Raw genomic sequence first — 14,242 nt, 5'->3', positions numbered from 1 at the left:
TTACAACTAAAATATTTATTAATCTAAGATGTTATAAATTCTTCCAATACAAGCTTAAATGAGTATATGTTGAGTGGTTATGAATTCACATCTTAAAAGAATATAAATTAATTAATACTCCCTTTATTTCATATTATTTGATTTTCATATAAGAAATAGATATTTCATTTTACTCGTTCAATTTTAAAAAATTAAATTAAACTAAATATTATTAATAATAATTAGTTTAATATAATACACTATCGATGAAAAAAAGTTAAGAATTATATCAAACTAACCTAGATCAAGTAATATAAAACGGAATAAGCAGAATCTAGTTGAAGCTTCTATTCCCTTGGCTGAAACATTACTGCATTTATGGTACATGCTACGCATTCTTTTTCTTGTTAATTTTAATTAATGCAAATTAAACTTTAATATCATATGCCCCACGTGTGGCTTCTTTACTTTAAAATTTAATGGCCATGCATTGAGTGTGTAATCATATGTACTTTTGCTGTAAAATTTCTCTATTACTGCGTAAGTCACATTAGAGGGAAAAAATTATTTTTATTATGACTTTTTCGGAGCTTAAATTTGATATTTTTGTTATTATGTTTGTTCTATTTAATGGGTGTTAAAAATAAATCTAAATATAGGTAATATGTTCAACTCGGTAAGAACTTTAAGGGTTGAGTTTAAGATAATTTAAATTGAATTTAATCTCAACTCATTTAAGCTTAACATATTTGAAGAGAATTCTCAATTGAGTCACTTCGTCATCTCAGTCTCTTTTTGTGCAAAGAGGTAGAAAAGATTCCGCTCAATTGATTTCTAATTTCAACTCGTTTTAAAACTTTTTATTAAAATATGTTTCTATATTGAAGATATGAATTAGTATCTATTTAACCTCTTTTGGGATTTATCTATCAATTTATTACTTTTTTAACAAGAAGCTTTTTTAACAAAAATTTAAATTGTTATTATAAAAGTTAAATATCAATATGTTAAATTATTGAGATTAATCGGGTCAAATTGGACGGGTTAAAACCCAATCTGTATTTAGCCCATTTGAACCCAAAGAAACTTAGATCGATCAAGACCCAATCAAATTTTTATTCAACCTATTTTAATATTTCTAATTTCAATCCAATCTGCTCCGCCCATTTAACACTTCTAATTCTATCATAGTTCTAGGTGGTTGAGTTGGGGAATCTGTTGTTATTGAACATCTCTAGATGTTTTATTCATTATCTTACCTTTTTTATGGTATAAGAATTTTTACACTATCAGCAACTTACTTTTTTAGCTAGGTTACTAATTTCATTCAGCATGAAGGGTGTGTTTGATACGAGAAATATTTTTCATAATTTTTTAAAGAATATATTTATGTGAAAAAGGTGATTTTTTTCTTCTTATTTTCTGGTGTTTGATATATGATCAGCCTATAGAATGAAATAAAGTCAATGTTACTGTATTGAAAAAGGAAAAAAAAAAAAGGACCACTTCTTTAAATAAATTTGAAACACCTAATGGCTTCATCAATAATAGAATAGAATGGAGCCTGTATAAATTAAAGCATTGTACAAGTTGTTTTTTTGGAATTTTGTGGTGGCATTTGTTAGGATTGTCATTTTCAAAAATCAAAAGTATTAATATTATTTTTTTGGTGTGTAAAAGTATTAATATTTGACATAGCAAATAACAATATATGGGGCCTTCAAATGATACTCATAAATGCACCAATAAATTTACTCTCTCTTCTCTCTATTGGAAACCTACTCATACTACATACTATTAAAAAAATAATTAAATAATAACATATAATTTAATAATTGATATTTGAGAAAATAAAAATTTGCATAAATTTTATCTTATCTTAGAAAAGAAGTTGTTATTGATAATTAATAATAAAATATTCAGTATAATTTAATAATTGATATTTGAGAAAACAAAAATTTGCATAAGTTTTATCCATCTTAAAAAAAAAAAGTTGTTATTGATAACTCCTTGATTTTTAGAAAAATAATTTACGTTAAAGATTAGCATGCCTTTATGAAAATCATTATTAAAATATAATTATAACCTCACTTTTTTTTTTTTGCTTCATAAACTGAAACGGTCGTTATTTCTTTCTTTTGTTTTAGAACATCACCGGTTTTATGTGTTTTCTTTTTAATGAGTTATTAGGTACTATCTGTTTAATATATTAAGAGCTGAGAATCATTTTTATTTAATATCTCCTAATTTGTAATATATTTTTAATTTATTGTGCCATATGAAGTTTGTATTAATTATACTATATAAGTACCCCGTAATCTCAAACTTAAGTACAGCATATGTATATATTAAATTTTCTGTTTTGCAAGCGACCAATTTCAAAAATATATGTTATAATAAATAATATTGTTTATTTAAGCGAAAATTTAAATAATAAACTTAGAAAAAAGTAATATTGTAGATTCTTTTGAGTTTTTGAAAAATATGTTTAGAATCATATATCTACGTTATAAGAGAAATTATTAATAAAAACAAATAAATTTAAACTACAACATGTAAACTTTATATATATTACATACTAATGTATATATTAAACAAACAAAAAAAATCTCATGTCATCAAAATTATATTATTTTCCTCAAGTACTCAAAGTTTTGGAATATACCCTCTTAGGATAAAACCATTTACTTTATCATAATAGTGGTACCTCATGTTCCCACTAAATTTTGAATTCGCTCAACGATAATAAATTACAACAAAAAGTTTTAACAATAATAAATTACAGCAAAAAGTTTTAAAATGCAAGTAGAAGAAGAAGAATATTGTGGTTGGAAAATGAGAGGTCTCTATTTATAATCAACAAATATTTTTTGTGTCTTATCTGAAAAATCATGAAATTTTTAAAAAGTCACAACTCTTTGAAAAAATCATAATTATTGAAAAAGTTACCACTCATCAAAAAATCACAACTATTTAAAAAAATCACAATTTATCAAAAAAATTACAACTTATTAAAAATACCACAAACTTAAATTAGAATCAATGTTTTTAAGATAATATAGATATAGATGTCTGTGTTGTTTTTGTTACTATTAGTTTTAAAAATCTAGATCATTGTCAATAGAATGATAAACTTTACCTTAATGATCTACCCTCCAATGACATCTTTTTTTTTTCCTTTTAATGTTATACCTTTATGGAAAATAATTTAATCAAGAATAACAGAGGATCCATAAGAAAAATTATGCCATATGAAATTTTACTCAATTGATTGTAGAGTTTAGGGTTATAACGAAAGAAGACATGATAGATTTTAAAGAATGATATTTCTTTTTATTGTAGAATTTCTTTACTTTGATTTAGTAGTCAATCTATAATATTCTGGATCTTTAATAATATTAATGGTATCCAAACAATCTCTCAATTGATCGAAGATCTTTTCAATTAGCATAATACATTACTTGACCAAATTTACATCTAACAAAATTATATTAAATATATGTTAATAATATACACGTTACATATCTTACTAAAAAGTCGATCCTTATCTCTACTTTAATTGAATTATAATTTGAATTAAAGTAACACCAATTTAAACTGGTAAATAATTATTTTCTTAAAGAAAGCAGTAATACTTTTAATAAGAATATTATGGCCTTAATTGGCCCTTCTTTTAATTTTATAGTTTTGTTAAAAACTGGTAGGAGTCCACAATTGGTTAAACACCATTAATGTTTTTTTTTTTTTAATTTAGTAAAGTAAAGTGACTGGACCTATGATAATTCAAAAGAGGAAAAGAACAAGAAACAAATAAAAATAATAATAACAATGTAAGTGACCCTTTTTTCAATAGGTCTTTTGTGTAGTTTGATCATTCATCATGCTTTACTAATTTTCTACAAATTTACAAACTATGATTTGAGAAGACTTAGAAATGACCCTTTGGTTGTTTTGCTATAATGCATTCCTTTTTGTTAAATGTGGCACATGAGGCGAATATTCGCGCATTGCAATCATTTTATATTAGTATAAGTAAAATTTAATTAAAAAAAATTCGCTAAAATTGTGTAAGTAAAAAGAAATAACTTACTAGTACTTCTTTGTCTCTAGCGAGTGAAATTTAGACTCCATAATTCTTTATAATTTTCACTCGATCTTTCTGTTGATTGCTAATCCACAATTTTAAGTGACATTGAGGATGTTTATGATAATTTTATGAAAAGTGAAAAATAATAATTATTTCACATGTATACAAAATAATTAAAAAGTGTATAACAGATTAATAGAATTATTGAGTCAAAAATTGTCAAGAAAGACAAAATGTACAAAAGAGAATCCATGAAAGATATACTAAACTTTAGAAAATATCATAAAATAAACCTAACAAAAAAAAAATTATGATTAATTTCTCCTTAATGGGAGGCTTTGTCTTTTCTAATGACCTTAGCTGGCCAAGTGTTTATTATGGAATTATGATATACTAAGATCTTGCCCATGATTGTTAAATGATTTGTATGGTTGGAGGCAACTAGTGTCACTCTTAAAAAGTGAAGGACAAAAATGCACTTCAGATATTTAAAATTTGTGTTATTTTCCCAGCAAGTTAAATTTTATGTTTGTTTGATTCTACACTCTTACTACTACCTTGTGGTGGTATAGAATTAAGCTCAAACCATTTTCTAATTTGATTGATCAATTTGAATTACAAGCCAGTTGATAAAACTTTTTTTCGATCGACTAACATGTCAACGTTTACGTCGTCGACATAACACTATAAGAAAAGTGTGAATTAGATGGAAATTTTTCTGTGGATTAGCATAGAAATTTGCAGGAAAATAAGTTTTCTGCGAATTTTCATACTAATCCCCAAAAAAATCCTAATGTTTTTATAGTGATAAAGCAGGATCCCATAGGCAACTTTATTGAGTTCAAGATAAACTGACAGTCATTTGGACCTTGGGTTGGTGAAATGGGCTCACCATATGGGGCTCAAATCGATTTGCCCATAATACATTTGGACCATGAATTCCAATTTGTATTTTGAGTGAATTTGACATTTATATACAAACTCTAATACATTTTTCGATAATGTATATCATGTAGTATAGTGTATATCACCGTTCTTACATAGAGTGTCATGGTAACATATCATACACGGATATATAGACAAGATATACATAGACATCTTGCTACATATACATTGTTATACTCTTTCCAGAACATGGAAGTATCCCGCAACAAGTATGTTTACAACTTTTACGCACTTTTAACATTCTTTGACCTTTAAAGATACCATATTTTGTAACAATTCGGGGATAAATAATCTCGGAATAACTAATTCCTCAAATAAATGAGCCTTTTGGGTCCATTTGGCATTTGATATGAGCTATAAGTTACCAATATTAACATATACTGGATTAAATATACCAATTAGGAAAATTTAGTATATTTTGTGCCAATCTTTAACCCCTAAGGCCTAAGGTATATATGTCAATTTTCCTTTCTTATTATTAATATATAGTTGTTTTTGACCGCTTATATTTTATTAGTCGATCTTCTTATTTAAATTAGTTAATTATATTAAGTTACAAAAGTAAATACCAAACAAAATCAATAATAAGATATATTATAACAGGAGAATGTATTATACAAATCGAAACTCATAAAGATATTATAGATGATTGTAAATAAACTTTCAAAATGAGCTAATATTGAAGACATTGATAGAAATAGTAACTAGAACTGAGTTAAGAAAAATTATTCTGGTTTCATTGAATTTGCAATATTCCTACTATGCGTCATACCACATTGTTTTGCTGACTAGGATCATATCACGCTAGTTTTGCTTGTTTTTAAATGGAAAGGGATGTTCAGTTATATTCGAATTTTAATATAGTAACCTACTACACATTGTACCACACTACTTTGTTGAATAAGAGCATCATGCGCGAGTTTTGCTTGTTTCTAAAATAGCAGGAAAAGTACGTTATTTCAGTTATATTTGAATTTTCAACTTCTTATTTTGTATCACACCACATCATTCTCCCAATTAGAATCGGATCGTTTTGCTTGTATTTCAGATTGACGGGAAAAGTAGGTTATTTCAGTTACATTTGAATTTTCAACATTCTTACTTTGCGTCACACCACGTCATTCTGCTAACTAGGATTGCGAATTTTTTTCTTTTCTAAAATAGACGTAAAATTAGTTATTTCAGTTACATTTAAATTTTATTGTTGTAACTTACTATGGCGCCGCACCATATTCTGTAACTAGGATCATACCACGCGGGTTATGCTTGTTTCAAATTGTCGGGAAAGTTGATTATTACTCTTACATTTGAACTTCTTCACATTCCTACTTTAGATCACACCACGTCATTCTGTTGACTAGGATCGAATTACATGAGTTTTGTGTGTTTTAAAATTGACGACAAAATTGAATATTTTCGTTACATTTGAATTTTAATATCGTAAGTTACTATGCACCGCACCACACTATTCTGTTGAGTGCTGACTAGGATTTGATCGTCCGAGTTTGCTTGTTTTTAAATTGCCGCGAAAAGTAAGTTATTTCAGTTATATTTGAATTTTGAATTGGCGGGGAAAGTAAGTCTTTTAATGAAACATCTTTAATTTTTGCTATACTTTTCAAATATCGTATACTAATTGACTCGTCCAATCTCAACGGTAGAATCCAATTTCCTACTATAAATTATAAAAGAGTCTAGATTTTCACTAACAATTAATTTCAAAAAATGAAATAATTGAATTAAACCAAAACATCACTCAAATTCCAAGAAATTCAAGGGTATAAATGTCATTAGAACTATTTGCTGTTTGTACGTCACATATTTGTATCCATAATTCCCCAACTAACCCTCTCTCTCGCCGTTGTGAGAAAATATTTTGCATATCTTTTTCCAACTTTAGGGTTTTCCAATTGCCCTCCAAATTCATCAAATTTACATTCTTATACTGTTCATCTTGTTCTTCATAATCTTCATCTTCAATTGTATCCATTTATATAGCTCAGCTCTTTAATTGTGTCCATCTTTTGTGTCCTAATTAGATCTCTTCAACAATTGCAGCAGTATATCTCAGGTAAACATGAAAACCCTTTCTGTAATTTTTTGGGATTTCTGTGTTTGGAATTGAGTTGTAGTTGTTTGTTTTGTATTTTTTGTGTTATGTGATAATTGTTTTTGAGTTTGACTTGTATGGTACTAGTTTTAGCTTTTTTTGAGCTGCATTTTTTGTTTGTTAATGGGATATGTAGTTTTTAAATGTATAGTTTTTTACTGATGATTAGTGTCTATGGAAGCATAAGAATTTGAATTTGATGTTTTGATGGTATCATGTGTATATGCAAGCATGAGAATTTGAATTTGATGGTTTGATGGTGAGTTTTGAATGATACCCATTTGATGTTTTTTTTACCTCTGTCGTTTGGTAGATACTGAATTTGGAGTGATATGTAGATTATCAGTGACCCATTTGGAAAGTTTGGTTGAAGTGAAAGGAGGGATGGTTTGAGTTTAGCAACAAGGTGAAAGGTATTTAGAGTTATGGGGGATCAAGTATTGGTATCAGTAGATGAGATGTTAGGATCGGGGTCTCATACGAATGAGCAAGTATTGGAATCGGTACGTGAGATGTTAGGATCAGGACTTGATTCAAACGGTCAGCAGATTACTGTAGTACCCAGTTCTAATAGTGTGTTGATTGACCAGCCTTTAGCGATTGGGCAAGAGTTCCCGGATGTTGATACTTGTAGAAGGACTTTGAAAGAGATAGCGATATCGTTGCATTTTGAAATTCGAATAGTAAAGTCAGATAGGAGTAGATTCATAGCTAAGTGCTCCAAAGAGGGTTGTCCGTGGCGTGTTCATGTGTCAAAATGTCCAGGAGTTCCTACATTTACGATAAGGACTCTTCATGGTGAGCATACATGTGAGGGGGTTCAGAGCCTTCACCATCAGCAAGCATCGGTGGGTTGGGTTGCAAGATCAGTTGAATCGCGGGTGAGGGATAATCCTCAGTATAAACCAAAGGAGATTTTGCAGGATATCCAGAGTCAACATGGGGTTGCTGTGTCTTATATGCAAGCATGGCGAGGTAAGGAGCGCAGCATGGCTGCTCTACATGGAACCTTTGAAGAAGGTTATCAGCTTCTTCCTGCATATTGTGAACAGATAAGGAAGACTAATCCAGGGAGCATTGCATCAATTGCCACTGGACAGGAGAATTGTTTCCAGCGACTGTTTATCTCATATCGTGCAGCAATTTATGGATTTTTAAATGCTTGCCGGCCACTTTTGGAACTTGATAGAGTTCATTTAAAAGGGAAGTACCTGGGTTTGTTATTCTGTGCTGCAGCTGTTGATGCTAATGATACATTGTTTCCTTTGGCAATAGCTGTTGTCGATGTGGAAAGTGATGAGAACTGGATGTGGTTTATGTCGGAGCTACGCAAACTTCTGGGTGTAAATACGGACAGTATGCCAAGACTTACTATACTTTCTGAGAGATCAGCTGGTATGGTTGAGGCAGTTGAGACTCATTTTCCAAATGCATTTCATGGTTATTGCCTACGTTATATCAGTGAAAACTTTCGAGATACATTTAAGAACTCGAAATTAGTGAACATTTTTTGGAATGCAGTGTATGCACTAACCACATCTGAGTTTGAGAGCAAAGTTTCCGAGATGGTAGATATTTCACAAGATGTGCTACAATGGTTTCACCATTACAATCCGCAGCAGTGGGCTGTTGCATTTTTTGAAGGGTTACGATATGGTCATTTTTCACTGGGGATCACAGAAGTGTTGTATAACTGGGCACTAGAGTGTCATGAACTTCCTGTTGTGCAGATGATGGAGCACATCCGCCAACAAGTAACATCATGGTCTAATGATCGCCGAAATATGGGCATGAGGTGGACATCGATACTCGTGCCATCTGCTGAAAAGAGAATTTCAGAAGCAATTGCTGATGCTCGCTGCTATAAAGTTCTACGAGCAAATGAAATTGAATTTGAGATTGTATCAACTGAGAGGACAAATATTGTGGACATACGAAGTCGTGTGTGCTCATGTCGCCGTTGGCAACTCTTTGGTGTGCCGTGTGCACATGCTGCTGCTGCACTTATCTCTTGTGGGCAGAATGCCCAGTTATTTGCCGAGCCTTGTTTCACGGTCCACAGTTATCGTGAAACCTATTCACAAATGATATATCCAATTCCTGATAGGAGCTTGTGGAATGAGGCTGGGGAGGGTACAGACGGTGGGGGAGCAAATGTTGATATTATAATTCGACCACCAAAAACCCGACGTCCTCCTGGCAGGCCCAAAAAGAAGGTTCTTCGCATAGAGAGTTTCAAGCGTCCAAAGAGAGTCGTTCAATGTGGTCGATGCCATATGTTGGGACATTCTCAGAAAAAATGCTCGTTGCCTAGTTAAATCCTTGGTTAGTTGCCAGCTTTCTTTGCTCATGCCGAAAACTTTCATTAAAGAGTCTCAAGCTGTATGTATTTTAGTAATGGCTTAGTCATGAGATTGTTACTTGGCCTCTGCCTTATCAGTTCTGCAGTTGTCTTTGAATATATCAGGAACATATTGTGTACCTTGTACTTCATAATACTATATGGCTAATTGAGTTCCCATCGAATTGTATCAAAGAAAGCTTTTTTCATGTGGTTCCTCTTCTTCCATAGTTGTGATTATTTTATCTTAAGCTTGGTTTCAGATCCGGATGCTTGAAAAAAGAAGAAAGTGTTCAGTGGTCTCTAGTGCGAGTTTCTTAAAAAGGCTTCTTTATTGTTCATATTCGGTGCTTGTGCTTCTATATTTCTGATAGACCTTCAACTCAAATCAAGAAAAGAAAAAAAATGCATTCTCAAAGCAGTTTTTGGACACATAAAATACAAAAGTGAAAAAGCCATGGAAAATAGTAAGGAAAGCATTACATGAACATTCTAAATCGAAGAAGAAGAAACTACGAAAAAAACACAGATACCCAAGCCTATCCCAAAGGAAAACGAGACGACACTTAACAACCCAACTTAAACCGTACTCCCCGAATAGGTTAATTTACCAGCAAAAAAGTTGATACTACTATTAACTTCTGGAGACGAGACGAATTCTAGGTTCAAAAAATACGCCATTGTGAACAGATCAAGGAGAATATTGGTGGAAATCGAATGCTCAATTTTGTTAGACCAAAATTTATGTAGTATTAATTTGTAAGGGTTTGAGATCTCTACAAGCCACTATATCCTAAGTCCTAACAAGACATGCACTGTTTAGAAACAACACTAGTTGATCTAAGTACACAATTTAAAGCCTAGTACCCTGTAGCTTTGCTGTTGAATAGTCAAGAGGCTTTTGCATTTCTTCCATTTCTTTTACTGATGGCTTCACATAACCTGCAAGGCAAGGTATCCAGACTAGCTGCCCGTGTTTTTCTATAGTTACCCAGCACGCCACATCTTCTCCAAGCATGGTACTCTGCATAAGCTACTGGATTATTAGCAATGGCCTTAACGTACGAGGCCAATTCCTCCAAAGAGCTAAACTTGCTTCCATCAATTATTGAATGTGGAGGTACAAAGTCCCAGACATTCGGGGCACCAAAATAAATGGGGACTGCACCAGAGTCCAGTGCGTAAAATAACTTCTCTGTTACATAACTTTCTGTCTTGGTGTTCTCAATCGCAAGGACAAACTTGTAATGTGACATTGCGCAATGCAAATGATCCCACCATTTGGGTGCTTCATTAGAATCCTTGATACACTCAGGATAAAATGAGAGTGCCTTGTCTAGACCTCCAACATTGTTCAGGCACTTGCCAAATGAATGGGAGGGTAGCAAGCTGAGTAGACGTTTGGCAAGCTGGTTCCTTTGAGGAAGACAACGTGATGAAGACCAGTAAACAAGAGTATCCTACAAATTTACAAATCACTGGAGATTACAACAAGCACTGTAAAGAATAAGTAAGTAATATCATTAAGCTCAATGACTGAATATGGTACAGGAAATTAAAAGGAACAAAGTGGTCTTTGACTTACATTGTTCTTATAAGGAGAAAGGTGATAATTCCGATTGTTATGAAAAAGTGCGCCCGCATAGGTTGACTGGACATCGTCTTCTGCATGATAGCCAATAAATATATCCTCATACCCTGATTTCTTTCTACCAGCTTCAAGATCCATGTATACACGTAATGGATCACCTCGACGTCTCTGATAAGTTAAATAACAATTGTGAGGAGGTTGGAGTGAAGAAAAAAATGCATACTGTGTGCGACCAGTAAAAGTTTTACGTAATTCAGATTTACCGCGGGGATCTCAGCAAAGAAGAAAGGTAGTTCTCCCCTCCATTAAATGGAGAGATTTAAAAATAAAGGATGAGGGAATAGACCAGAGATTAATGCTGAAATAACAGCTATTTGAATATAATTTGCGTAACTTCATAGAATCAGAGTATGTTTTCCAACAGAGACTATTTCTCTGATAAACGCGGCTTCTTAAGAAAGAAACTTAGCTAGAAGATAGATCAGGCATTTCTCACATGATGAACCTCCTCACAGAAAGAAATGCTTCACGTGTAAACATGACCAGAAAATAAAGAATGGAAGATTTACTGATTGACTAAGGTGCTTAAAAACCATAACAAACCAAAAGAATCTACTTTTAGGACGAATAACTCATCCCACATATCCTCTAATAATAGCATCGAAAGCAGCAATGTGGATATCATACAGAATACAATTATTAAAGGTAAAAAGAAACTTGAACTGCAAAAACAGAATCAACTGGGGGAAGTGAAACCTTAAGCACTAAGTCTTAGGTCCAGCGGAGAGTATCTCTGCAGATTACAAAGTGAAGAAGTGGCAAGACCACTAAATAAAAACTTGGTACTCTATCCGCCTGTACTTCAACATCTATGAGAATAAATAGCTATCTTTGATGTCCTAACAAGCTGCCAACAACTATTGTTGCATTTAACTTCCTAACAAGTTCTTACAGCACATACCTATATCCCAGAACATAAAAAAAAGTGCAGAATCCAAAAAAATAGTCATATAAAGAACTTGAATTTTGCATAGGTCACAGTATTGTATGAGTAGACTTACGAATTGGTAAGTTGGAACAATTCATAGCAAAAATATTTCACAGAACATAGCAAGTACAATGGACAACTATTTAGGTTTTCATCACAATTGAATGAAAGGCCTTGATCACCTTATACATAAATAAGATTTAAACTAAGAAAGAATCATGAATCATTTGGGCCTGGTCACTGGTGTATCTTTTACCAAAATCATAGAGAGCCGGATAATCATCCTACCATTACAAGTAAAGGGTAAATTATTATTTTTTTCAATTCTTTCCATACGTTAATAACTATACGTGGAAGATAACCATTTGGTTGGTCAAGATCGCTGCTTGAGGTTCTATTTGAAAACAATAGTCTATGAGACATGTATGTAAGACGTAAGTAATAAGTGACTGTGGGTTAGTCTATCCGAAAACTGAAGGCCAAAAGGTTTCATTTTCCATTCCATGCAAAAAAGAAAAATCATAGCTGCAAGCTCCACTATTTAGCTTTGGAAAGTTTAACAATAAGGATGTGCAACGAGCTGCAGGGCTGAGGAGAAGAGGAACTGACGCTTCAAGATTGTATTTCTGGAGTATGTCAGGTCAAAACCCAATTTAGGATGGAGACGACCCAGAATGTAACCACTAACAAGAAGCTAAACATGAGCAGAAAAAATATTGATAAGAAGTAGATAATTCAAAATGCTTAGTGCACTCACATATATCGATTTCACATAATTAAACATAGTTAGATAATTTCTTCAGAGCATTTGGTGAGGGCATAAGAAATCATATACTGATACCAGCAAGGTTCAATATTGATCTTACAATATTAGACATTTCGTCAATTTTATTTGGAGAGATCCTTTCATTTGCGCAAAGCCAGCAGCATACCTTCAAGGTTGAAGGAAGTTTTTCCGACCCTGCCTCAACCCAAATTAGTAGGGTGTAGGATACATGAGTCATCTGTTTGCATTTTGCTACATTTTTTGACGAGAAATGAGGTTCTATGACACCAGAGTTTCTCTATGTATCACGTTTATTTCACACGGGCGTACACTAAGCAGAATAAGAAGCCCTTCACAAGCACCTGACTAATGTAAGTGTAAAACGGCAACTTAGTCTTATCAGGCTAATAGATCATTTGCCTTCATTCTGTCATGTTTTGGAGCTAAGCTGACATTGTCATAGGGATTATAGACGTTTAAAGCCTCAGACAGTAACGAACCAAAATCCACACAATCAGGAAATACCACAAAGTAGAAACATAGGTTTATCTAGATGCATTATCACTATTGATTAAAACAAAGAACTCATTCATGCTAAGATTGATAAAACATGAATTCCCGAGATAATAACAATTAATTGAGTGATCATTTGGATAAAAGAGCTAACACTGATTAAGAAGAATACCTCAACAGGAGGAGTAGCTGTCTCAAACAACAAAGCATCAGGTTTATCAGCAACAACCGAAGATTTAGTCCACAAACAGCTAAGCCCACACCGACAAGAGTACAAATTATCCAAATTATCAGGAATCCAAGTCCACCCTTTAACTAATACACTCACATGATCCATCTTTAGCTCATTACACTTCAACTCACCATCATCAACATTTTGCAAAGAACCAGAAGAAGAATCCAACAACAACCCATTTCCTAATAACCCTTTATGTTCCCCCCTAAACTTAGCACAACCCACTTGAGAATCCCATTTCTTAAAAGTGCTCAACAAGTTACTAAAAGGGTCGGGCTCGGAAACTGAGATGGTGGTCAAGATTTGATTTTTCGTTGATGGGATTGAAGAAGAAGTGTGAAGTGGGAAATCAAGAAATCCAGAGAAGAATAGAATGATAAGTGTAAAACCCAACATGATTGTGATTGCAAATGTGTTGACAGATTTCAATTGCATTTTTCAGTTCAAGAATACACAAAAAAAATCACCTTTTTTTTTTCTCTCTCTCCCTCCCTTGGTCACTCAAGGAGAGAGAGGGGAAGGGGTTATCAAAATAATCGATCTGAAATTGATAATTGGTAGTCTTGAAGGGGCAGTTTTCATCTACCGGTGGTTAGATTAGTAAAATTGTTTGATTGTTCGACCTAATATTGTCATGGAAGACTAATATAAGCATACTGTTTAGATTTTGGAAGAACCAGGAAAAAG

General features: G+C 32.5%; 2 protein-coding genes across 3 annotated transcripts; one reads left to right on the top strand and one right to left on the bottom strand.

The window, feature by feature from the left end:
* The first annotated feature begins 6,797 nt into the window (after positions 1–6,797).
* On the top strand, positions 6,798–9,671 carry LOC101254103 (uncharacterized). 2 transcript variants are annotated; one of them, XM_004241787.5, is made up of 2 exons: positions 6,798–7,082; positions 7,435–9,671. In XM_004241787.5, exon 2 carries the CDS (start codon positions 7,547–7,549, stop codon positions 9,437–9,439), a length of 1,893 nt encoding a protein of 630 aa, XP_004241835.1. In that variant the 5' UTR covers positions 6,798–7,082; positions 7,435–7,546; the 3' UTR covers positions 9,440–9,671. The 2 variants fall into 2 exon arrangements, with proteins under 2 accessions (XP_004241835.1, XP_010322766.1); XM_010324464.4 differs by having other exon boundaries at positions 6,825–7,082; positions 7,460–9,671.
* A 521-nt stretch (positions 9,672–10,192) lies between these two features.
* FUT13 (alpha-1,4-fucosyltransferase) lies at positions 10,193–14,218 on the bottom strand. Its single transcript, NM_001247017.1, has 3 exons — positions 13,493–14,218; positions 11,048–11,221; positions 10,193–10,922 (listed from the first exon to the last, which is right to left on the bottom strand). Exons 1-3 carry the CDS (start codon positions 13,988–13,990, stop codon positions 10,353–10,355), a joined length of 1,242 nt encoding a protein of 413 aa, NP_001233946.1. The 5' UTR covers positions 13,991–14,218; the 3' UTR covers positions 10,193–10,352.
* Between the last annotated feature and the right edge of the window lie 24 nt (positions 14,219–14,242).

This window comes from Solanum lycopersicum, chromosome 6 (assembly GCF_036512215.1).
Source record: "Solanum lycopersicum chromosome 6, SLM_r2.1".
Lineage (NCBI taxonomy): Eukaryota > Viridiplantae > Streptophyta > Magnoliopsida > Solanales > Solanaceae > Solanum > Solanum lycopersicum.
Note: the sequence above shows the minus strand (reverse complement) of the source record. Positions and strands in the feature narration are given on the sequence as shown.

What these genes read in the sequence shown, in the direction of transcription:
- LOC101254103 (XM_004241787.5), top strand. Translation starts at nt 7,547, where the DNA reads ATGGGGGATCAAGTATTGGTATCAGTAGATGAGATGTTAGGATCGGGG.
- FUT13 (NM_001247017.1), bottom strand. Translation starts at nt 13,990, where the DNA reads ATGCAATTGAAATCTGTCAACACATTTGCAATCACAATCATGTTGGGT. An exon ending in CAGCTACTCCTCCTGTTGAG is followed by an intron (nt 11,222 to 13,492) that starts GTATTCTTCTTA and finishes TTAACTTATCAG; the next exon opens with AGACGTCGAGGTGATCCATT. An exon ending in TTTCTCCTTATAAGAACAAT is followed by an intron (nt 10,923 to 11,047) that starts GTAAGTCAAAGA and finishes GTAAATTTGTAG; the next exon opens with GATACTCTTGTTTACTGGTC.